This window comes from Epinephelus lanceolatus, chromosome 16, assembly GCF_041903045.1.
Source record: "Epinephelus lanceolatus isolate andai-2023 chromosome 16, ASM4190304v1, whole genome shotgun sequence".
Lineage (NCBI taxonomy): Eukaryota > Metazoa > Chordata > Actinopteri > Perciformes > Serranidae > Epinephelus > Epinephelus lanceolatus.
This window is the reverse complement of record NC_135749.1, coordinates 9,471,456-9,498,588: the sequence shown is the minus strand read 5'-3', so window position 1 is coordinate 9,498,588 and position 27,133 is coordinate 9,471,456. Positions and strand designations below refer to the sequence as shown.

Below are 27,133 nucleotides of genomic sequence, written 5' to 3'. Positions count from 1 at the left end.
AAAGCTGATGATATGATTCATTGACGTTTAGGGGGCAGCCCTAATTTATAAGGTAAGATGTCATTACAGTTAGGACATGCTTTAACTAAGGGTGCTGATTTTCTATGAATAGCATCGCAAAGGAACGTAAAGCAAAAATAATATTTACAAACTCAAGATTGTTGGCCTATCTCAGTGTCTAACCTGACAGAAAGTTTGCTGAACCAGCGCACACCCCATCCCAGTCAGAAACCTCCACACATAGAATCTAATTCTGTTGGGAACACCATACGGCGAATCCCCAGCTTTATCAAAGTTGCGTCCTCAATGTAACGTCCACTTTTGTCTTCCTAGAGGCTTATTTTTTTCGTTCAGCTGCTTATACAAACTTCGTTGTTGGTTCTTAACCCTGTGGTCGTGCATCCCAGCACACATTAGCTTTTAGGTATTTTTTGGTTGCTTGCTAGCAGATGGTTTTGACAAGGAAGCACCTTCACGCAATATAAAGTCAATGGGGAGCGTGGAATTCCCCTCCGCTGTGGGCGGGACTTCACTGCAGTCTTACTGAACTGCACAGGGATGCAAACAGAAGCCACTCATTGTCGTTACAGCTGGGCATCCCGACTGCAGCACCAGAGGAAGACCACTCTCACTGAGCCAGCCCGCCAAGCCGGGGTCCACTGCCTCGCTGCTCGGCTCGCTCAGCAGCCAACACACTTCCTTTAAAGGAAATTTCCAGCAGCTGTGTAAACCATGGGGGTTTATTCAAAGGCACTTACCACTGCATACAAGAGGCTGGTGGAGGGGAAGCAGAAAAAGTTTGGCTTTTGAGAGGGAGCCCGCGTAAGTTTAATTCATTTGATAGGACTTCCAAGACACTGGGCTAATGCTGTGCAGGTGAAATTAAAAGTCAGTCATCTTCTCTCCACCACTCTATGTTTATGAATGGGACTTTCCCTTCAAGAGGGGCAGGAGACAGTAAAAATTTAACAAGTCTGGAGCACGACAAAAGTGCTGCACACATATCTGTTGGCAAAGGCATCAATTTCCTTCTGCCTGTGTCAGATTTCGACTCCTTTCCTAAAAGCCCCTCTTGTTTAAGTGAGGGCATTCTTTCTAAGAGAGACACACCAGAGCTCATTCAACTCTCCGTCAGCCAGGTCCAAACACAATGAGCTCTAGAGGCAGTGGTCAACATCAAGGTCAGTTCCTGCCAATGTGCAAATCACTGCCAAATATTGACTTTGACCAACAAATGGCTCTGGCCCACTTTCACTTGGCCGTGACAATAGCAATCCCCCCACTTCATCTACATTTAAAAAAAATCTACTGGGTTTTAAACAGGATTGGCACCATCACTCTTACATTTGATTTCCATTGCATTTCCCTCCCAAAACTTTCTCTCATTTATCTAGATATATTTAAATAAGACACCTGATTAACTCCACTCAAGTGTAAACAGCCATCTTCTTCAAAACTCTTTCTAAATGCCAAGAATTCACAAATGCGACTTGAAAAATGACTGTTTAAAGTTCATGAATGTTCATATAATTAAGCAGCATAGTTTTCCAAAATGCTGCAGAGGATTTATTCTCAGGCAGAAAAGATTTTTATGGTGCCGTTATAAGAAGCGTGTTTGTCCTGTTACTTTCTCAGTTAATCTGCTTATTATCTTCTCATTTCATAGATCAATTGGATTGTCTATGAAATGCCAGAAAGTAGTGAAAAATACCCATTTTATGTTGACTTCAAATCTTCAAATGTCTTCTTTAGTCCAACCAAAAGTTCAAAATTAAACTGTATTTATGTTTCTGTTTAAGCTGGGACCAGGAAAAGTTTGGTATTCCTGCTTGATAAATGACAGATAACTTATTATTAAAATAGTTGTCAATTAATTTTCTGACAATCAACTCATTTATTAATCATTTCAGCTCCACTTCAGACCCTGTTTGGGGAATCTTTTGACATTTAATCCCTGTGGACAGATGATGATATTAGCTAAATCTTGAGAGTTTGTTTATTGGGTAGAGCAAGAAAAGACAGTGTGAGTTCACATAATAAAATATATGCTGATGTAGTAATAATGGCAGCTACGAAATGCTTTGCCAACAACTCTCACAGTGGAAAACTGACCTTTATTTGGAGCTTGACAACACTTACTACAATATCAAAAGGGAAAGACTTTGGAAACAATTTACAGTTTCATACTAATTCTATTTATTTATTTATAAGTTATTTTTAATGTATTTCAATGAAAAACAAAACATAAATGATCTGCTGAGCCTGACCAAGCCTGCAAACCACTGTCTTTAACCTTTATTCAGCGATACCACTTGCTCAGTGTCTGTGAATCTTTCCATTAAAACTGCACTGAGTGATCGGACCCTTGTGTTTGTATGTGTATCATCTGTGTAATTTGTTTATTTTAGTTTATTTATTATTTATTATTTATTTATTATTTATTTATTTAAACATTCCCTTTCTCAGACCCTTTACCTTGTACTTTATGTTATGTGATGAATGGGCATTGGGTGTGTACTAGTTCTGTGAGCAGTATACGCCCATAATAAAGACACCAAATGTATTAATTCCTGGTGTGTTCAAACTTTCCGGAGGGTGTGAGGCGCCTGGTTTCCACCCTATTCATATTAAAAGCCCTTTAATGCTGTAATGTCTAATGAAGTAAGCACCTAAATATAGCAAAAAAGAAGTAACCTGTTTGCAACATAACTTCTTTTACTTTACAACTGCCTTGCTCAGAAATATGCGTCTAGAAATTCCATCACATCCCATAAATTCCACACCTGGTGGGTTCACAGTCGGTAAATATGTTTTATAACTACCCCAGAAAATTAAAGAAAAGCACACACTATCTGGCGCTTCATCTACTCAAGCATGACAAGAACCTGACTTTGCCAATTACCCTGTTATTCTGATTATATGCTGCACACAAAATTACCACGCAACAGCCTCTTTCCTGAGAGCGCACAGCAGGGGGAAACTCCAGGACTATACACACGAAGGAAGGAGGGAGGAGGGTGATCTGATTGCTATGGAGATGGGCTCTACAGCCCTGGAGGCAGGTACTGAAAGCCATGAACCCAGGGGACAGGATGTGACATCACACAGGCATTCAGAGTGGCTTCCTGCTCAGGTACCTCTGGATGAAGTGTTGCAGTAAAAGGAAAGGTTTTATGGGTGCGTCTCTCTTCGAATCAGCTGCTCGGGCTTTGACTTTGGCTGCATGAATGGAATGACAGGAAACCTCCTCCCACCATACAATCCAAGAGACATAAGCCACACACACACACACACACACACACACACAAGCACACATACACACACAAGCACACACACACACACAAGCACAAACACACAAGCAGCAGCAGTGGACTGCCTGCACCGTTGAATGGTGAACAACGTTTTGAATATGGGCTCCCAGACTTCTGTTTTATGTGCAACTTAGCCAGCTGCTAGCGCTTTCAGCTGTGACGTTTTTGTGAAACTCAATACTGCTCAACACACGAACATGTACAGTAGGAGCTACACAGACACAGATTTACTGTACAGAGATGTATCAACAACTTTTAAGAGCTTCACGCTTGAATGAGCAAACAGATTGAGAGACCATAACCCTCTCAGTGTTTGTTATCCTCCGATGAATGCCTGCTTGTGTCAGAGACTGGGGAGAAATAAGGATGGAAAAAAGGTGCTACAAGAGAATTACTCACCCACAACCATAAGTGTGAACTCGAAACCTCTCTTCACAGATTTTCTGTAAACTTGGTTGGGAAGATTTGCGAAGCCCACATAGCCCTCCAGGTTCTTCTGTTGCTGTGGACCAAAAATAAACAGAGCTGATACTTTTCTCCACTGGCCACAAGACTCGACTGGAAAATGAGCACAGATTGTGGTAGATTGTAACGTTTGCTCTCAGGTTTCAGAGAGCACTTTTGGGACCGCTTACTGCGGTGCCACAAAAACAAAATAAATACCTGCATGGACAGCTGATTTCTAACTTGAGCATAGAACAGTCTAGTTTTAAGTGGATGTAAAATGCAGAAAGCCTAGTAAACATCTAGTAAACACAGGAGCAGTATAAAGCAAAACAGTTTCCTAGTTTTTTTCAATTGCTTAGTGATATCTGCGAAGGAAGACTGAATTTCCATCCACCTGTCTTTATACATATTTTCAATTTGTGCTGAAACACCTGAGCAGTCATCATATCATTTCACGTATCTTACTCATTACAAAGCTCATGTACTGATGACATTTCTTTCTCTTTTTTGTTTTAAGTGAGAAATTATGTGCATAGATGTGTCACCCAGTGATACATCAGAACAACAAACGATTGATATACGGTGATAAATAGAAATAGATAACAACAGTTATGGTAGCGGTTTGAATTTTAAAGTATGTTATTGTAATTTTAGTGTCAGAAAAATATCCTTGATTCTATTTCATATTCAGGCTTTGAGGAGGTGAAAAAGTGTATCGATAAAAGATAAATTCAATCAATGACGACACAGAGTCGTGACGTACCGTTATTGCATAGGCCACTGCAAAGCTTTCTTTGATGTCTCTGGGTGGTTTTTAACACCAGATTGTTACCAGAACTCAACAGCACATAGCTGTAATATTAGTCATTCAAAACTCACTTTTTGTCATGGGTTTGACTGGTGCTCTTTTAATGACATCACTGCGTAATTGCATAACAGCAGTATAACAGTAGTGGATAGAAAAGCACATAACTTCACATTTTTCATTGCCTCTGAATTTTCTGAAAATTCAGTTAAAATTTGTGCTACATTTGAATGAATGAATGACTTTATTTCAAACCAAAATAAAATAAAAATATAATAAAAAACAAATTAGACAAAGATAACTGTGACCAAAAAGGAGTAGGTAAAAGTAAAACTTATATGCCTCTACCCAATTCTTACATTTCTTCTTTTAACTCATTTAGTATTTCAACAAATTCCCAAATCTATTTGCAACTAATACACAACTATCCCCCGCCTATTTACCACCCAATTAAAAAACATAAGTTATCTTTTATATCAAACTATTGCTTATAAGGTGAAGAGTTTTTAAAATGTGCATCTTGGAGGTGAAAAAAAAGGGCGACAATATCAATTAAATCTAATGTAAGTGGTGTTGAGAGGGAACAGACTGTTATGGAGTGTTTTATGTTACCTAATTAAAAACATGTCACCCCTTACATCTGTTTTTAAAACATTTTAATCACCCTAAAGGCTTTAACTCAAATAACTTTACATCTGAAATCAACTGATTTATTTGAGCTGCAGGTGTGTCTGCAGACAAATAACTCAGTTCTAAAAATAGGGGGGAAAAACCCAAAACAAAAACAACATTTATGAGCATTTGGTGAACAGCAATACCGGTATGTACAATCTACACAGCGCAGTGGGCCCTGCAGGCTGATGAGAAATAAGCAGAGTACTTACAGCTGGTTTGGACAGCAGACAAGTTGTCAAGGTGAAATTGATATGGGAAGGCAGCGGTCAAAGGAGGCAGGTCCACGAGGCAGGAACAAAACCAGAGAAAAGAGAACCAGAGAAAAACATTAGTAAAAGGACACAACAATTCTCTTTTAGCTCTGCTCATCTGCTGGTAGATTTGCAGTCTTTTTGCAGACTTATTAATAACTTCACCACTAAACATAAAGACAGGGAACACTAATTTAGCTGACTGTTTCAAACAGACAACACAAAACACAGATGGAGTTTTCAACCTGACAGCCGGGTCTCCAACTTTCTCATTTTATAGCTAAACAGTACACTAAAATATGTTTCTAAAAATATTTGAGTCGACAAACAGGCAGTGCAGCAACAGAGTCTTGATTTATATTTGATCAGCACTGCCTACTTTGACAGGTTGACCACAAATGATGAGGCGTGACTGAAATGATTCTGACAGCTGTGTTAGAGACTCTCCGTTGTTTTATTTGCATGTGGTGGATTCTTGAAAATGCCACCAGAAGTGCTACGCAGTTTATCTGTCTAAAAGTTTCCAACTACAGCTTTAAGTTTTGCATTCACCAGCTTGACATACATTTTTCATAACCACATCTGCGTAACTGTCACCCTAACCACCTCAGCTACACATGAAACCTTGAAAAACACTGCGCATGACAAGAGTCTGATTCAAAAGTTTTGGTGCACATCATTAAAACTGGCTGTCACATTACCACAGTTACTATGGATCAACAATGTCAGACCTACAGTAGAGCAACTGCATCGTATCATGGAGCAGTTATTTCCTGTGTGTTTAGGACCTGTCACCAGTTAATGTGAGCGCTTAAGACAATGCATCCTCCACTCGTCACACTGGCCTCACTGCAACCACACACTCACACACATTTCTGACAGACGAACGGCCTACTGGCTTACATCCCTGGGCCCTCTCCCTGCTGCTTCCTGTGTTGGACTCAGTTTGATGAACAGCAGAGCAGTCAAACACTCAGCCTGAAACAATGTGCAAAGAGCTGCGAACACAACCTCAGTGACAAGACGTTTAAGTCAAAACCCTCGCCCTATTGCACTGTACACAGTCAAAAGTATTTTGAGCTTTGACATATGCTACACAAAAAACACCAGCAGTAACTGTGCTGCTATATTCTGATGCTTTGTGGGTATGGTGCTATTATCTACAGGAGAGGTGTCACGAACGCTGAGCTAGGTTGCAATTTCTTACCCAAACTGTAACCACATATGCACACAAATTACCCCAGAAAATAGCACGCCGACTTTGGGTCTATTTGTGCATCAGCTTTTAGCTACAGGCAGACAAGTTACCTTCCTACTACTACTTACTGTACTGTCATCACAGAAAAGAGAATTGAGGGACCTTGTTTGCAGTAATTACAGTTGCACACAAAGTCAGTGTAAAAAGTTATTTGGGTAGCACTTATTTAACAGTGAACATACGATTGTCAAACGTGTGGCTTTAGCTTGAGCTTCACTCCAGTGTCAGTGACAAATGAAATCACTGCAGCAGAGCAATTCAACAGTAACTGACAGTTAATTGCACGCTGCATTTTGCTGTTCGAATGTACCGGAAACAACGCGGTGAGGCTCCAGGAAGTTGGGGTTACAAGGAGGTCCAACGAGCACACAGGCACGGCTCTGAGCAATGAACATGAATTCAACAGCAGGGAGGATACCAATGCTTCTGACAAACCCCTTCCCACAACCTTAGTAGAGCTCAGACATTTTGTGCATCATTCCACATAATATTCTTCCAAACTTCTCTGTTGATATGACTTGGCTGAATTCATACTGCAGCAGAGGAAAGTCCCAGATTAGATTTTTTGGCCTTAAATGAGAATGGACAGAATAGTTTCAGAGATGGAGAGTTTAAAACCTATTCCTGTAAAACGTTAAATGCTAAGTTCAGTAATTTAAACATATAGTCTCCAAGCCTGAGCTGTGACAACCTGGATGACATCATTAGATTGGTATTTCATTGTTGGTTATTTCTATGCCGCTGCCATACTACTGGTTTATGGAACTCATAAATGACATGTCACTCATGCTCTACTGACAGATACGACTTACATACCAATCCTTATAGAGTGCTGCAGAAATTAGTCCTAACACCCGAAACTGAGTTAGCATTTTTGCACTTCTTTTCTCTGGGTAGGCTGCCTGGAAAAAGGTCTGTGGTTAATGCAAGCTCAGGAAATGTTCACGCTTTGTTCTACAACATACGTCAGTTAACTCCCCACTCCTGAAACTTGAAGCTTTTACATGTCTTAAAAAAGGCAGTTCCTAACAAGTAGCTAAATCAGACTACAGAGCGTCATCACGCTGAATATGGCTTTACGCAGAAGTCATGCAACCATAGTGTAGTTTGTTTATGGCCTAAAGTTTGTGTTTTACTTCTGGTGATTGCATCTGAACACTATCTTGCTGAATGAAACATGTAGGTTGCCACAATCCTATTGGCTTTTTGTCGATGGAGCCAGGACGTTAACTTTCAGGTTGCCTACAAAAACATCATCCCTGCATCATGCTTAGTCATAGTGTGCCACTCGGTATGGCGCAACTGTTCGACTGGTATACGGCACGTCATTAAAACATTATTTCCTAGTGTTCTCTTGGCAGCTCACACCCCCACCTGCATATGAGATATTCCTACTGACATATGCCACCAGTGACAATGGTATATCACTCTGCTGCGTGCCGTATAACCACAACAAACCACTTGTGTCACACTGACAGATACCACATTTCATCAGCAGGTACTGTGTTAAACTGCTGGTTTACGCCATAATGTTTTACTGAAAGATGAACACTCCTCGGCAGCAGCTGCTGGTGTTATGAATGCTACTTTTCTTGTAGCTGAACTAGTAGGACTAGTTGTGACTAATTATGGCGAGCATTGTTAGTGCAGCCTTGGACAAAGCTAGCTATGCCAATGGGCATAATGTCAAAATGTAATTATACTTATTTAATGTAAAAAGTGTGTGCCAGTAGAACAAGAGCGACATACGACAAACAATCGGCTTTTGGCATTTAAATGTTAGTGAAGACACACTGCAAAGTGAAACAATTAGAAAATATTCAATAGTAGGCAGTTTTAGATCGTTAAACATGTTGATTAAAATGCTCCCATTCACTGAGAGCAGCTTAACCGCACTGTATGTCTCTGTCTCATGTGCTACGCACCTTTCAATCACGTCACTGTGCAATTGCATGGTAACCGTGCATGCAATATGCATTCTCCCTTCATATGTGCAGTGCACCTGTCACATGGACAGATGTGTCTCTGCACCTCACACACTATGGTGCTTCTGAGCCCACACTGCAGCACTGCCTCAATCCCATGACTGCATTGATTCAGCTATGTCTTGATTATGCTACTGGGGTAAGTTAAAGTGTCTTTGATACACAAATAGAGTCATTAAAAATATAAAATTCAGTTTATCTTGATTTCTATTCTAATTTTTAATTTTAATGCATCCCCAAATAGATCTGATTGTTGTCTCATTTTATGCATTTCAAAATCTTATCTCAACCACAAGTCTGTGGCACAAAATCAGATGTCATGCACCTGAGTCTGAACACAATTTACAGCCTATTTCCATACACACATTGGAGTATACTGAAGCTGACAGCATTGCATTGACAATAATTTATTTTCTATTTGGAAGAGAGCAAACACTGCAAAACTTCAACTGAATTCATAGAAAGGTAAATAAATTTAGTCAAAGCTAGACCACAAGCACTCAAAACACATCTTTGTTACTCTGTGCACGTGTCTTTTTAACATCACATTAAAGATAGGAACAATTTAATTCAGACTTGTGGTATGATCGCACATTTACAAGCCTTAAATTGGCCGTGCACAAGCCCCTCACCACAGACAGAGAAAGGATAACAATATATCCTCCACTGATGCCCTTAGAGATAATTAGGCTAAACTCTATTACACTAGCACCTGAACAAACTGAGGGCACACTCAGCTTTGTCATCACCACAGACTTCCCCCTGGTATTTGACCAGACGCCATCTGACACACACTGTCTGGCTGAACGCCTGACCTGCCCATCTGTGCTATGTCACTGCCACTATGCAAACAGCCCAGACAATATGCCACTTGGCTCTGACTGCTAGATACGACCAATTATATTCTCATGATAGCATTAGATGTACTTGTACCTCCTGGTCTTGTAAACTACAGTATAGTTGTGAGGCTATTACATCTGATTACACTTGAATATTGTGAGTTAGACTGTGTTTGATGACCATGCATGTAACACCAAAACATGCAACATATTATGGTCTGTCAACTACAATCAAATTTAACATGATCAGGAGTGAAATCAATGATGTCATGGTCCACATGCATGTGCTTAATAGATCATTGTTGCTGTAGCTGTCCATGGAGATGCTCTGGTAGTGTACCTGACATCACATAGCTGACAAGTTTTCTGCTTTGAGTATGACAGACCTGTTTTACTACCTGGGAGGATAACACACAGACCTGTGTAGCTCTTCTCATGACACTTTCAGCTACTTATCCAATCTTATTTCTGGTAAAAACAGCAATCAGTCTCTCTTTTAGATATCTGTGGTAGGTTTCAATGCAGCAGCAGAAAGTTTACACTCCTCTTGCAACGTTAATGAGCAGGCTCGACTACACAGCTACTCACTCATGACAAAAACACAGGAAATGCCAGGCTACTACGGCACTGTCGTTAAAAATGATAACGTGCGATAACGTGCAGTACATGTTGTTTGAAGAGCTTTCTAGCCAAACTCCATTCATAAATCTGATGATTGTACTAACTAGCACGTTGAAATTAAGTGTTAAACGTTGTTTTAGTATATTATAAGTCAGTATAGCACTCATTAAGAGACACTTTTTAATTCGGCATACGTCGAAAACACCTACAGTTGGGGAACTTTTAGGTATCGTTCCCTACAGCCTGACGTTGATTTTGATGTTAACAATTACCTTAAGTAACACAGCATGGTGGGCGGTTGCGACCACACTAACTAGTTAGCGTGACATTAAAACAAAATTACCGGAAGACCACAGCCGTTTCCGAGGTGTGCAGCTACGCATACCGACAGGACAATCAACTTTTTACACGAAGTTTGTTGCGATTTTCTGTTTTAAAGTAAGCTAGCTAACTTCGGCTAACATTAAACCCAGAATGACTCTCCGCGAGCGGGTTCCCACTTCATGTCGTCTCGCGCACACAGAAACGGTTAGCGTAACAAAAGCAAACTGTTCAACATGCTAACGTAAGACTTTGGTCGACTTTACACACGGAAGAGGTTTAAAAATGAGATGAAACTCACCCATTATTCCGCCGTTCCCGTCTGCTTCACTAACCAGTATTTCTCCGCTTGACATTGCCTCTTACAAACTCAGCGCTCAACTCCTGTGCGAAGTTGTAGTAGTCGTACCTAGAGGAGGGATACGCACATTAACGGACGTAAGGGCATGCGATTGACGTAAGGACGTCGACGTAAAATGCGTACGTCCTCCTTGGAGAATACCGACTGTGCTGCATCAGGAGTTTTGTATAAAACTACATTTTAGTCACAGTTACAACGGTTATTTGTAATATTATTAATATTAAATAGGAAAACATTGACTAAATTTGACCGGTATGTGATAAATAAATAAAAAAAGTTGAGTTAAACTTGTCTTTGATGCTCACAAATAAAGGGACTATAGGACTAACATAGACACTGAGCACACAGCACATTATCTGTACTAAAACACAGTGGAAAGAGCACAAAGAGTGAAGGCTGCAGCTCTGAAAGACAGCAAAACACTCTTTGTACTACTTGGGAAATGAGACAGCCAACAGTGCCATCTAGTGGGTATTTACATTAGATACAATTGACTTTTCTCCCATTCATCCTTGTGCTACTTTTTGTCAGTTTTTTATTGAAGTTTTTCTATTTTAAGACCTACTTGAGAGAGAAGTTCGAACACTAGCACCTTTCTGACCTCCACAGTCCCGACCAGCCGCCATGTGACGCAGCTGTACCCTATCAATTACTGGTTTTGGACACATTTTCAGACACTGCCCTCCCAATTCTGATGTTGGCATGGTGTGAAGGGAGACAGTCAACAAGCACTTTGTTTAGTGCACACTGGGGCCTTCACTTTGGGGATTTTTGGAGATCTAGGAGTCAGCCATGGGTGTAGATGTCAGGGGTGACCTGGGGGGCACGTTCTCGTCAATATCTAGAACATATGCATTTGTTCCCCCCAATAAAAACACGAAAGAAGCAGAGGACAGCAGAAGACATTTTCTCCATAAACTGGTGCATAAAAATTCACCATAATGTGGGAAATTAAGCATTTGATGCTCAAAATTTTCTAGCAGAGGACACTTTCATACACATACGGAGCTAAACATGGTAAGGCAACTTAGGCTCAAATTTTAGCTTAACATGTGCTGTGAATCATCCACGTACAAGCATAAAATTCAAAGTACACCTGAGAAACAGAAACTCAAACATTCATTTTGAAGGTATCTTATCATGAACTAAAGCGTTGGACAAGTGGACCTGTTTCTTGTGCTAGATTAAAAGTCAAGCAATCATGAAAGTCATGAGGTCTTCATCCTTTTGTGACCATGAATGTCTGTCTCACATTTAAGTTCCACAGGAATCTATACAGTGAAATGCTTGTACCAAGGTACTAGTGTAACAATTCATCAAAAATGTTATGCATACAGTGTAGAAAGATGTCATTGAAATATGGCATAGGCTGAAGTGTTTCACGCAGTACAATGACCATGTGTGAGTCAGGCCATGTGTTACTCCATCTTATAGTTGAGGTATTCACTCTGGGCCCAAGTTTTGGACTGACTGACATGTAGCACAAAAGAAAGAAACACAGACAGACAGAAATATACAGTAGATCTATAAGGTGCTGCACACTGTTCTGGGTGTTTGGGGAAAAAAGAACGATCAAAGAGCAAAGCAGCTAGAACCGACCTACACAAGGCCACAGTAAAATCAATGCACAGAGCCTGAGCAGCTTCATTGAGCTGCATAAACGTCCACAACAACCTCTGGCTTTGAAATCAATTGAAATGTAACGTGGCAAAGAGGAAAATGCCATGTCCAATCAGATTATATGAAGCTGGCAGCTGATGTTCACAAGGCTTTACATGGGCCCCTGTGTCTCTGTGCCACTACTACATACAGCTGATGAGGCTGCTGTGAATCTCTGGCAGAAGAGCTGGTGACGATTAGCTGCACAGAGACTGCAAATGACATAATTACACTGAAAATAAGCAGCAAAATTTGGCGTGATTAATATACATCAGCTCACTGTGGTTTTACAGTAATAGTGAAAGGAAATAATTGCCCAATTTTCTTAACAGAGCCTCACATGATCTACAAATAGACTTTGTTCCAACATTATAAAATGGAACATGTTCCCATCAAAATCAGTGTTGTATCTAGGAGGATGCCATTAACGTTTGCATCTCACGCTGTCATAAGCATGAGTCTCTCATCCATGAGTAGATGCACGCTTCCTTCTGTGCAGTGATATGGCTGGTGGGTGTAGTTCAGTAGAAAGAAAATAGCTCCTACATGAAGCTGCAAGTGTTGGGCAAGCTACTTACAAAATGTAGTGAGCTAAGCTACCAGAGTCGGGCCGGTCTTGCCAAGAAAAGCCAATAGCAAAAGCAGCAAGCAGAATAAAATGAAGGATTAGTATGTGATGTCATAAGTAAGTGCTTCCCCTTACATGTATGCAGACCTCCGCAGAGAAAAAGTCTGCTGCACTTCAGAGCTTTTCCTGGGAAAATAGCTTGTAACTTTTGTGGATGCTGCTGAACTTCTCGGCCAATTAATTAACTTCACTACTAAAAAGCTATTTGACTCAGGAAGTAGTGGCGTTACCACAACACAGGAAACTGATCACAACAAGGTCTGTGGATTATCTTGATTAACAGGGTCATGATTTCTGAAAGGACTCTAAAGCCCCTTTTACACTGCCAGATTTTCCGCGAATGTTGGGCTGTTTTGCCGGCAAGCTGTGAGGGTTTAGACACACAGAGCTGGATTGGCGAGTTGATCCGAGGTGCCCAATTTTCCACCTTGTAGGGTAGACATACTGGCAGAACCCTTTTGGTTTAAAAAGACCAAGGAGGCCTTCCCCAACAGGAGGGGCTGTTGATGACTTGTGGGCGGAGCTGTTGGTGACGTTGCACATGCGACGTGGATAAACAGGAAACAGCTGATAGCAGGAATTAGCGAGCAGCTAGTAGCAAGAAGGAAACGCAAACCTGACAGACACTGTAAAGATGAGCAACTGGGGAGACAAGGAATTGCGTGCCCTCCTTGTCCTCGCAAACGAAGAGGCCATTAACCGTCAGATGACGGGGACGGTGGAGGACGAGCCAACTTACGAGAGAATCGCCGAAGGACTGACCAGCAGCAGCTTCCCACCCAGGTCACTGTTTACGTCACACGCTCAGCTACATGTTTTGTTACTTGCTCACGCCCCCCATTGCCCCGAAAAAGGCGCATTCTGTATAAACAAAAGTAGGTAGGCGGCATTTTGCTGCACTCCCTGATTTTGTTTTTATACTGCCAATGCTGAAAGAAGACTGATTGGGCTTTCCTGCAAATTTGCACAATTCCTGTTTAAAAAGGGCTATTGCTGTTGAGTTTTTCAAATGCATTGCAAGCCGAGTGCCATCTAGTTCCATTATACTGGAGAGAAGGCAGACATCTCTACGGCCGATATCTCCAACACTCTGCAGTTCACATCAAAACAACCTTGACTGATAGATAGCACTACAGGTAAGAGGTGAAATATGTCTTTTTCATTTTGGGGTGAACTGTCCCTTTAATGCACTCCTTATGAGGAGGAACAGCCCCTGGAAGAGTGATGTGTCATTGGATTTTATTTGGTTGCTGAAGACATTACTGTGGAAGTTGTATTTAGTTTAGTTTGGTTTCAGATTTAGTTTATTCTGGTCATTTTCTAACTTATAAAACAGTAATATACTGGTAGATAGACAATACATATACATTAAGTTCATGCTTTTTTATCATTATTAAAAAACAAACAAAAACAATACAGGACCAAAAAGGTGTAGGCTGAAGCCTTAGCTTATTACACCCACCCTTTTAACATTAATTGTTTTTGTTAGCTCCCTTTTAATTATACAGAGCAGTAAGAAACTGACAGGACTAAGTATATACAGTACAGGCCAAAAGTTTGGACACACCTTCTCATTCAATGCGTTTTCTTTATTTTCATGACTATTTACATTGTAGATTCTCACTGAAGGCATCAAAACTATGAATGAACACATGTGGAGTTATGTACTTAACAAAAAAAGGTGAAATAACTGAAAACATGTTTTATATTCTAGTTTCTTCAAAATAGCCACCCTTTGCTCGGATTACTGCTTTGCACACTCTTGGCATTCTCTCCATGAGCTTCAAGAGGTAGTCACCTGAAATGGTTTCCACTTCACAGGTGTGCCTTATCAGGGTTAATTAGTGGAATTTCTTGCTTTATCAATGGGGTTGGGACCATCAGTTGTGTTGTGCAGAAGTCAGGTTAATACACAGCCGACAGCCCTATTGGACAACTGTTAAAATTCATATTATGGCAAGAACCAATCAGCTAACTAAAGAAAAACGAGTGGCCATCATTACTTTAAGAAATGAAGGTCAGTCAGTCCGGAAAATTGCAAAAACTTTAAATGTGTCCCCAAGTGGAGTCGCAAAAACCATCAAGCGCTACAACGAAACTGGCACACATGAGGACCGACCCAGGAAAGGAAGACCAAGAGTCACCTCTGCTTCTGAGGATAAGTTCATCCGAGTCACCAGCCTCAGAAATGGCAAGTTAACAGCAGCTCAGATCAGAGACCAGATGAATGCCACACAGAGTTCTAGCAGCAGACCCATCTCTAGAACAACTGTTAAGAGGAGACTGCGCCAATCAGGCCTTCATGGTCAAATAGCTGCTAGGAAACCACTGCTAAGGAGAGGCAACAAGCAGAAGAGATTTGTTTGGGCCAAGAAACACAAGGAATGGACATTAGACCAGTGGAAATCTGTGCTTTGGTCTGATGAGTCCAAATTTGAGATCTTTGGTTCCAACCGCCGTGTCTTTGTGAGACGCAGAAAAGGTGAACGGATGGATTCCACATGCCTGGTTCCCACTGTGAAGCATGGAGGAGGAGGTGTGATGGTGTGGGGGTGTTTTGCTGGTGACACTGTTGGGGATTTATTCAAAATTGAAGGCACACTGAACCAGCATGGCTACCACAGCATCCTGCAGCGACATGCCATCCCATCCGGTTTGCGTTTAGTTGGACGATCATTTATTTTTCAACAGGACAATGACCCCAAACACACCTCCAGGCTGTGTAAGGGCTATTTGACCAAGAAGGAGAGTGATGGAGTGCTGCGGCAGATGACCTGGCCTCCACAGTCACCGGACCTGAACCCAATCGAGATGGTTTGGGGTGAGCTGGACCGCAGAGTGAAGGCAAAGGGGCCAACAAGTGCTAAACACCTCTGGGAACTCCTTCAAGACTGTTGGAAAACCATTTCAGGTGACTACCTCTTGAAGCTCATGGAGAGAATGCCAAGAGTGTGCAAAGCAGTAATCAGAGCAAAGGGTGGCTATTTTGAAGAAACTAGAATATAAAACATGTTTTCAGTTATTTCACCTTTTTTTGTTAAGTACATAACTCCACATGTGTTCATTCATAGTTTTGATGCCTTCAGTGAGAATCTACAATGTAAATAGTCATGAAAATAAAGAAAACGCATTGCATGAGAAGGTGTGTCCAAACTTTTGGCCTGTACTGTATAGGGGAAGCTTCCCTAGGGCGCTGAATGTGCAAGGTCAGGCACCGCCCACCATGAGCACTGTATATGTATGAGCTGATGTTACAGGGATCCTTGCTGCTGCCGTGCTGCTCAGTCCTGAAGTCATGGCATGAGGCACACACAAGGTGTCACTGTGTGTAATATAATACAAGGAGCCTGAGCCTGATATGTTTTGTGAATAATGATGTAGTTACACAAGAAAACGCTGAATGCATTCTTGGTTATTTTGCTGAGAGGCCCGTAATCTGCGTGATGAAGAATCACAATGAGCAGTGAATGGAGCAAGCGCAATGATGGAGCAGCATGACAGTTAATACCAGCGCTGAAATGAAATGGCTGCACACAACAAGATCCAAATAGTCTCTTCATGAATCTGACATCAAATTGAAGAGATGGAGTTATTATTCTGCATCCACGCTCAATTCTAACCATCAGGCAAGTGGTTTGCTTTTTCACATGTCTGGGATCCCACTGGCTGAGATGAAAGGCTATCATTCTGTGTACCTGCCTGCCATGATAACACATTGTCAAATGACTCAACTTATGCAAATGCTCTATGCTTTCTAGTCTATTATTTAGCAGTGGCAAACTGTTGAAACAAATAGCAACATCCCTCTGTTCATCAACCCTGTTTGTCTCCATTCAGCAGCAAACAATTGTCCCTTTGCCAATTCAGTGTGGGTTTGCACAGCGCTCATTTTATTCACTGTATCTATTTACTGTCCTTTCGTAGCAGGGTGCTCAGGGAACGGTTGTGCATACGCGCTCATGCATGAGCTACACGGGCATGCCAGTGTAGTCGGTGTGTATAAGAGAATAATGATTGGAGCTGGTGGAGGAGCTGCCTGTCATCTCCAGCAACAGCTCATTAGGAAGGAGAAGAAAGCGAGCTCTTCCTCCCAGAGCAGACCAAGGAAAGCTGGAGGCCTGCGGCAGCCTCACGCTCCTCTCACTTTACAGAACATTTTAATACACGCAACCTCAAGAGACAGGCCGGGGGACTGCGTATTCCATTCATTTTTTATAGAGGCCACACAGACTGCAGGCCATGCTTTCTTATTATGCCAAAGAAAAGGATTCATGTGCCTTTATTGTGGATCTTTCAGACAGTTAATTTGATTTCTGTGGTTAACTGAATGGACACAAAAATCAAGGGCATCAAACAAGCAGAGCAAATACCACATGGCAATTATCGTTGAATATCTAGAAAAATTAAAAAAGAAATGACATCACTGTAAACTATTCTGTGAATTTACAAGGCTAATTAAAGAAGAATGTGCTCACTTTACACTTTGCTGCAGTGAATGCATCACAGTGCAGCTGCATAAATTCTCCGTAGACATGGTTTTTGATGCTCTGTGCTAACAAATTAGCATAAACTAACATCACTAAATGGCACCGTGGTGCAGTGGTTAGCAGTGTCGTATCACAGCAAGAGGGTTACTGGGTTACTTTATGAGACTGAATGGTGCCCCACACGGTGTTTTAATGTAAATTAAGTCACATTATTTAACATAATTAATAATTACTAGTCCATACCCATTGGTAGCTTTGTCACCTTCTACCTATGCCAATCCTCAATGCCTATGTGCAGTTTCACATAGACTGACCACGTCAGTGAGAAGAAAAACGTGGGACAGACAGAATGACTGACTGACAGAATGACACACTGACAGTTTCCGTGATTATGTACAGCATACCATACCATGAGTCATACCAAAAATTAGAAAGAAAACAACAACATTGGGCCACAGGGGGAGCCACAGCGATCGGTCGCATTTTAGCCATTTTTAAGCATTTTTCTGTTGTTATAGCGCCACCCAGTTGCCAATTAGAGTTAAATTTCTCCAGTCACCTTGAGGCGTCCTGTTCTACATATCTACCAAGTTTAGTAAAAATTGATACGGCTGTTAGGCCTAGATAAGAAATTAGCTCTCTAGCGCCCCCATTTTGTTTGATGGGGTCAATAATGGAGGGGTCCCCTCAGATTATGTGTGGTCATATGCCTACAAAGTTGCGTGGTGATGGGTGAAACCTTTGAGATGTTATACACCTTTATGTGATGAGCCACGCCCTCTGCAATATTCATTGCCTTATAGAAGCTCAGTTTTAGTAAGTTTTCCAACTTTTGCCAAGAGGGAACTTTAGATATTGGTCCCTAGATTATGTTCACTGAGTTTCATGCAGATCGGTCAAACTTCCTAGGAAGAGATCGATTTTAAGTGTTTTTCAAAGATTCAAAATGACAGAAAATCTTTATAACCAGAAGTTATGGGTTCTTGAGGCAAATGTTCCTCATGAGGAGAGGCATCTCTGTGCAAAGTTTCATGTCTCTACGACATACGGGGCATGAGATATGCCCATTCAAAGTTTGCAATTTCAATCGGTTACTATAGCGCCCCCCTTTGGCCAATTGATGTAATATTGCTTCATTCGCATCCTCCCATGACCCTCTACCACTGTGCCAAATTTCACATGGATTGACCAAGTCAGTGAGGAGAAAAACATGGAACAGACACACAGACAGAGTTTTCGTCATTATATAGTAAGAAAGTAAGATTATTATTTCACACAGTCAGTTTGATACTTTAATTGGAGATCTATTACGAGGTGAGGCTCATGTTAAGGCCCAAGTCCCAACAAATAGTGCCATGTAAACATAGCACTGGTGTCGAGATCACAACATTTTTGGTGCCTCCGTGTGACACATAATATTGTTATAGATCTGTGTGACGCCCAGTATTGTTCCCAGCATTACTGGTGTCCCCCCCGTGAGGCTTACTATTGTAATTTACAACATAAACAAGTGCAGTCCATTTACCAAGTGAGACATCTGCTGTATAGCTCCGTTATTGCTCCAAGTGAAAAACACTGAGTCACAGATGAGATTTAATGTGACCAATAGAGAGATCTCACAGACTTCTCCTTTATTCTGACTAAAATCTCAGATCTGTCGATTGCTCCCATTTCAGTGTCTCCCCTCTGGAGGCCTTATTTCTCCTTAGAAATTTTAGGGGAAACAAATGTGACATAAAATTAAACTGAAATGATCCACAAATGAGAAACAGATTTCAGCCTCCTGTGCAACAGAAGATGTTACACTGAGAAGTATATTTTTCCTCTGGGTAGGTTCAGTAAATATCAGATACTTCAGGACTTTTATTCGAATAGGTGACATAAACGTTTACCAGAGTCTGGTAAGATATCTGTATTTTGTATGGCTTTCAGGTACTTCATCCACCACTGCTTTTTAAAGACACACGGTTCTCACAGGACAGTGATGCTACAAATGATGATTTTAAAAAACTTAATGCATTGTTGTAGATGAAACTACCCAACAGTGTTGTGTGTCAGTTTAGAGAGGACCCAAATGCAGGACACCAGGCCTGCAGGTTGAGCTTTAATGTCATAGAGCTGGTTCTGAATAACAAAAGCACCAATAACCGAGGGAGCAGGTTAAAACAAATCCAACTACAATGAAAAATACACACACTAAAATAAGAACAAACTCATGTGACACGAGGAACAACAATACTGACAAGCAGACAACCTGAAGACTGAGGTGGGAAAAGCACACAGACTAAATACACACGGGACTAATTAAGTAGTGAAACACAAGTGTAATGGAAAAATACAGAAGCAGGGAATAACACAGGATGAGACACATGAGGAGAGTGACTTCCAAAATAAAACAGGAAACAACAAATCCTGGGACCATGACAAGGAGTATATAAAGGAAGTAAAATAAGTACAACCTTGCGCATCTACAGCAATAAAATGCAACATACACATTAATGCAGCAGTGATATTAATCCAGAAACATCATACATACAGTAAAACACTGACAGGGAACATTTTACAGCCCAATGACTACTTTCCCTTCTGATACTTATCTACATCTCACTGGTACTTACTTTGACCTAAAATGGAATAATTCAAATCTTTTGTGGGATTTTTGATGTACTTATCCAGGCCCCAGTTTGGGAAAGCAGGAGTACCACCAGGGAAGCTAAGCTAATGTACTGCTGTGCACAGGGGCGTCAGCAAAACAGATTTCAATCAGGAAAGACAGGAGAGTTAAGTAAAGATAATATTTGATACAGAATGTGCGTATAGATTAACAGATGATTTGTGCTGAGTAAGATTTAACAGAAACTTGGACACCAGGAGGAGCTATTTTGGGACATCTGAGCGGCAGCAGGATAAATCCCCCCATGGAGTCCAGACACTGGTGTTGGTAGCTGATGACTCTGAGGCTGATGACTGCTGAGGCGTATGAGGCTGATGAAGCCGTAAAGACTAGGTGGTGATGGGGAGGTGGAGGGCGTGCACAACGGCAGCAAGAAAGAACTACGGCAGAGAAAGAACCATATTTAAAATGAGGAGCAGTAAGATGATAGGCTGACAGAGAAGGTGTGTCGCTGTGCTATTGGTTGATTGTGAATCAGCTGATGACTCAATTGACCCACCCAGACAATGTCACCTAGAGATAGTGTGTGAGCATGCGTGCAAGAAGTGAACGGCAGGGTGAGAATGAAAGTTACCGCCTGAGCATGAAAAGTATTGTCTTCCTGACTGAACTTTCACTATAGAGCTTCATTTCAGCCGCCTAAAAAAGTGAATATTAGTTTCAGTGTTTGCTATATTTTGAATATTTTCAATGCTTCACTTTGCTGCATACAGCCATTCCATCAATACGCTCCAGACTCCATTGAGAAAAACAGTTGAAGCTGTTTGTTTGTGTCATTGTGTGACTTTGGTGCATCTGAACCACTTTAAAAAAAACAATGCTAATGCATTATCATTTCAGCTATTATGATGCATTAGTAAGCCTGATGCTCTCTTGTGAATATTTTTGTGAAGTATTATGAATGTTTTGTAATTATTAGGCCTCTTTAGCTGAGATTCAACATTGCATTGTATATTCCATACACTCCATTTGACATCTGTTCTCTCCTGTGTGAATACATTTGTCACCACAGCTCATATCTGGCCTCATATTCCACAGGCATTGCCTCGCTTTGATGTTCCTGCGAGTTTGACATAAAAGCCTCATTGTCGTCATCGAATAGTGTATTTTCTGTTTCATCTCCCATCCACCACAACAGAGAGCCATGAGCTGTGCTGCTATTACAGTCACAACCTCTTCCAATCGACTCAGAGATTCAATCCACAGAAAGGCAAAGACACCGAGCACAGCGAGGTGTTGAACATAGAAAATACAAAGGGTCTTCCTTGAATAACATCTGTCCTATTCCAGATTTCTCTGAGAAATTATTGAACACATCCATTCTTTGGGGAGATTTATAGTCTTTTCTTCCTCCTCACTTTTATCTCCAGGCTGACGTGTTTCAGTGTGGGAAGTCCAATTACTGAAAAGTGAAAATTTCCAGCCCTGAGGTTGGAATTATGCTTCTTTCTCTAGACATTACTATCAAGACAAGTAAGCAAGAGCTACTGAGCAGCTTCTCCATCTATCACTCTTCACAAAGAGCTGAAAAATCACATATGAACAGAGAGGAGAACAGACGGGAGGCCTGCATGTGGCGATTGTGTGTGTGTGTGTGTGTGTGTGTGTGTGTACAGTCTTTTCTCTTCTTTGTTCATATGTGATAACCGGAGCTCAGAATTACCCCATCTGTTGCCACATGGTGTTCCCTGCAACAATGTGAGCAACGTTCAAGTGAGAGAATTCAGCCTGTGCCTGTGCACACACACACTGGGGTATACGCATATATATAAGACATAATGCATTCAATATAAAATAAGAAACATGAGCAAAAGTGAGTCACAATTAAAGCTGTGATCTCCTACTTCATCACCTTCTGGCAGGTGTACCCCTAAGACAGGGCCAAGGAGGGCCATGGCCACCCTGATTCAATTGCTACCCCAAAACCCGCCAACATTACTGTCTGTAAGAGGTTGCAGTGTGCTCATTTTTTAAGCAAGTCTTTAGCTAAGATGGTGGTAGCCTATTTTATGAAACTAGACAACCCAAGGCATCCATCGGTACCAACTATGTCATGCTAGCTTGTTTATTTATAGAGCACTTTTCGAGCTGAAAGCACAAAGTGGTTTCCAAGAAGAAGAAAATCCATCTACCATTCCATTTTCATCCGCTTATCTGGAGCTGGGTCGCGGGGGCAGCAGGTCAAGCTCACAAGTCAATCTTCAGACGCTTTGCTTAATTAAAGACTGATGACTTTCTCTCTGATTTTGTGTTTAGATGGACGGATACAATTTCAGAGTTAAAAAAAACTCCCTACGTTGCAGAACCAATAGTAAATCCACAGGGCGGTCCTTCGGTGGCTCGCTGAACTCTTGTGCTCGTAAACATAGTCCGACTAGAAACACATGCAGCGGTGCAAAATGGCTCAAGTCGCTGTAAGTCCTCATTTCCACAATCTTGTGGACTGAGCACGCGTTTGATAAAATGGAGTTAAATCTCTCGGCATCCATTTTCAAGCTCTCTGTGTGTTTGTGTCCTTGCGGACGAGAAAAGGGGGAGCGCACATTTCCGGGAGGACGTGTCCTTTTCAAAAATGCAAGAGGCGTTGCTTTGTTGCCAGCCATTTTCGCCGGTGTGTTAAACAAACTTTAGAAAGGAGTGTCCCCAGACTATCGGAAGGCGGAGATCTCTGATTGTCTGGTGGCGAGACTAGGTCAAGCAAAGCGCCCCAGATATCCTTCTCCCCAGCAACTCTTTCCAGCTCCTCCTGGGGGACCCCAAGGTGTTCCCAGGCTAGATGAGAAATGGAATCCCTCCGGCATGTTCTGGGTCTGCCCTGGGGCCTCCTACCAGTGGGACATACCTGAAGCACCTCCAGCAGGAGGCGCCCAGGAGGCATCCTGATCAGATGCCCGGACCACCTCAACTGAACCCTTTCGACGCGAAGGAGCAGCAGCTCTACTCCGAGCTCCCTCTGGATGTCCGAGCTCCTCGCCCTATCTCTAAGGCTGAGTCCAGTCACCCCACGGAGGAAACTCATTTTGGCTGCTTGTATCAGCGTTCTCATTCTTTCGGTCACTACCCAGAGCTCATGACCATAAGTAAGGGTTGGGTCATGGATGGATCAGTAAATTGAAAGCTTTACCTTCCAGCTGAGCTCCCTCATCACCACAACGGTCTGGCAAAACACCCACATCACTGCAGAAGCCGCACCAAACCACTGATCCATCTCTCGCTCCATTCTACCCTCACTCATGAACAAGACCCCAAGATACTTGAACTCCCTCGCTTGAGGCAGTAACTGGTTTCCGTCAGCGAACCATGGCCTCAGATTTTCGAGGTGCTGACTCTTATCCCGCCCGCTTCACACTCGGCTGCAGACCGCCCCAGTGTAGGCTGGAGGTCACGGTGTGATGAAGCCAACAGAACCACATCATCTGCAAAGAGCAGAGATGCAATTCTGAGGTCCCCAAACCGGACCCCTTCCTACCCACGGCTGCATGTTGAGATCCTGTCCATGAAGATCACAAACAGAATTGGTGACAAGGTGTCTACCAAAATAGGTGTGATGTGTGAGGATCCTTTTGTTTTGTTCAAAAGTCTAGCTGCTGAATTAAAAAAAACTGTCATCCAATGTGAATGCTGGGGTTTACCTTGCAATAATGGCCCACTTGCTGTATGTTATACTACACAGCTGTTTACCAAAGAAATCAATGACTTCAAGCAAAATATTGATTTAAAAATGATTTTACTGCTTCCACTAAAGGCTGATTCATGGTCGGGGCTTGACACTTTTGTAATGTCTCACATGTAAGAAATTAAAGAGCAACAAGACATTTTCAATTTATGCCTCGGGGAAAGGTTTCAGTCATCTACATAGTGACCAGAGATGTCCTGCGGGAATGGTTTTCACTTTACAAAAATAAACAGGAGATCTGCATCACCATTACATGTAGTTACATTTCTGGGGAGTTACACGTTAGGCTGTGGTGAAGGGTATGCGTCTACACAGGGCCTACTAGTATAAACCTCACTTAAGGAGGGGCAAAGACGTGTCGAGGCAAAGACACAAGAGACACATTAGCACGTGGCTTACTAGGTAGTCAACACCTACAGTCATAACCAAGCAGCATCCTCTGGGACTTGGTTGTGTGGGCACCCATAGGTCTTCCCCCTAAACTTGAACAGGCTTGTTCCCAGTAAATATTTTGTTCCTTACAACCAATGTACACCCTCAAACTAAAGCTGGGTATTTCTCTTTGTAGGGAAAAGGACAACCAGTCTATCTGAGGAACAATGAATCGCCTAGCATGTATAGCTACAGATACATTTGTTGCACAATGTCACCTTTACCAGTATCAGTCTATGCATATCACATAATTGATAATATAAACTGGAAAATAAGAAACCAAAGTATATCAGTATGCAATTTCTTAACTCTCATATTCCTGAAATTCACTTAGAAATTTGGTTTTGGTGTGTCACCCCAAGATTTCAGAGGCTCCACCTGGCCACCCCTATGACCGATTTCTGGGGTGCAGCAGTCCTCTGGAATAAGCACAGAGTCCTGATGCTGGCACTGGGTGAAAATATATGAACCATGTGAGCTGCAGACATCAAGACACAGACGGCTGAAGGAACATAGAGAGAACACGGGATAGCTATTGACTGAGAAAGAGAATGTGCTCTGTTCACTGATTGAACGATTAGGTGGATAGTAGAAAGAGAGGAGGATAGAAGGAAGGAAAACAGGAGGGACTGAGAAACAGCTTTGTCTGGGAGGAAGTGGAAAACACACCAGTGGAGCAGAGGTGGGAGAGGGCGGTAGTGTGACTTACTGAGCTTTCACTAAGCTCATTTTTATTATTTATCTTGACATAAATATATACAGTATATTTACACTGAGTGTGTATATGTGACTTTATATGTACTGATATATACTCATGTAATACTATATGTGAGAAGACCCCAAATTTGTCACTGAAATTTATAGATATACCGCAGTATAATTCAACCTCTCACAACACAGATTTATTAAGATCACTCCCAGTAGCCTGCACCCATTGCCCCTACCACTTAGCCCTTACCCCTCCATTCTGTGCATGGTCACATGGAGGGGTATGGTGTCTCGACCCTTGTTGGAATGGAGAGGTAGGCCAGAGTGTTAGCGCCCCCCAAACTGAGGTGTTTCTGACTTAAAGAGAAAATTCGGTTTATTTCAACCTGTCTCCTATCGTCCTAAATTTGATTCAAGTGACTAGTGACATAAAAATAATAGTTAGCATGTTAGCCGTTAGCCTAGATACAACCGTAGCATCAGACCTGTTAAAACGTAAGTGAACAGGCAACCCTTCAAGTGCAAAGTTAGTCCACTAAACAAGCTTTTTTTCCACAAAGACCGCCTCATATCGTTAGGATAAATGTCAGAGAACATATAGAAAACGACATGTAAACGTGTTGTCTTACCTTACCAGTGTGCTGCCATGTTTGTTTACCATTTAGCTCTGCTTTCCAAAGTGTGGCCGAAATATCGCGAGAACAAGCAGTGATCTCATACTGTGTCTGAAATCTCACGAGAACAAGCAGCAACAGCTGGAAGGCAGAACCGGACAGTAGCCTGAAAAGTTCATTCATTTATTTTATGAAAGATTTATAGAATAATGGCTGACTTTTTGCCAGACTTCGACTTTGTGGAGGAGGAATTTGATTTTGCAGAGTTTGTTAGCCGCCCTTATTTATTTGAGCCAGAATACACTGACGAAGAGCTTCGTGAAATTGAAGAACGGAGGAGGAGAGAGAGAGAGGCGCAACAGGTAGAGGATGAGAGAGGAGGAATGGCTGCTGCGAGGCTGTGTAGCTCTGGAGATTGGTGGTGTACCTGTGAATGCTGTGCCCCAGTGCCCACAGAAGAGGAATGCCTCTGTTGCAAGGAATGGGACCGGTTGCAGCCTTATTTTCAAGGTCTGGATGTGACCGAGGACGAGACACCTCCACCTGGAGTAGTATCCAGCTGGGCTTTATCTAGAGCTTGCGAGATATATTTTGGCCGCGCTTTGGAAAGCAGAGCTAAATGGTAAACAAACATGGCAGCACACCAGTAAGGTAAGACAACACGTTTACATATGGTTTTCTATATGTTCTCTGACATTTATCCTAACGATATGAGGCGGTCTTTGTGGAAAAAAAGCTTGTTTAGTGGACTAACTTTGCACTTGAAGGTTACCCGTTCACTTACATTTTAACAGGTCTGACACTACTATGTGCCCCGGCTGTATCTAGGCTAACGGCTAACATGCTAACTATTATTTTTATGTCACTAGTCACTTGAAACAAATTTAGGACGATAGAAGACAGGTTGAAATAAACCGAAATTTCCCTTTAACTGTGACTTGTTAAATCGATTGATAGCGTGAAATTTAATTTTTGAAAGAATCATATATATCATGGTCTTGAAGGGTTGTCTTATTTAATAGGTGATGATTTCAACCGCTTAAAAACAAGGGGCAGGGGTAAAAATAAAACATGGGACTGTGGACTGAAACAAACTCCCGGTCACTCTGCTGATTCTCTGGGTAACCATGACAGCTCTCAGCTAACGAGCCTCCCAGATTACACATAAAAACAAGAACAAGTAATTCTCTTTGTTCCTCTGTTGCATTGTCTAAAGTATGCGGTGTAACACAGTGAAACTTATGCTCAGCCAGCCAGAGATGGGAACAGGAAAATTGGCCAGATGGTAACTGTCAGAACAGCTGTCAAAACCTGGTCCATCACAAAGCCCTGCTTGTTTTCAGACATTTTATAAGATTTGGGAGGAACCACGACTCCCTCC

General features: G+C 41.9%; 1 protein-coding gene across 4 annotated transcripts in view; it reads right to left on the bottom strand.

The window, feature by feature from the left end:
• Nucleotides 1-10,935, bottom strand: part of septin7a (septin 7a) — a 44,035-nt gene extending 33,100 nt beyond the window's left edge. For 2 of the 4 annotated variants that reach the window (XM_033637405.2, XM_033637406.2), the window contains exons 1-3: nucleotides 10,815-10,935; nucleotides 10,150-10,151; nucleotides 3,711-3,813 (exon numbers count right to left, since the gene is read on the bottom strand). In XM_033637405.2, coding sequence (XP_033493296.1) covers nucleotides 3,711-3,813; nucleotides 10,150-10,151; nucleotides 10,815-10,869 — 160 coding nt within the window. In that variant the 5' untranslated portion in view covers nucleotides 10,870-10,935. Of the gene's footprint in view, nucleotides 1-3,710; nucleotides 3,843-10,149; nucleotides 10,152-10,814 lie in introns of those variants that run through there. The other 2 variants (XM_078175494.1, XM_078175495.1) reach the window with 1 other exon arrangement.
• Nucleotides 10,936-27,133: the final 16,198 nt, after the last annotated feature.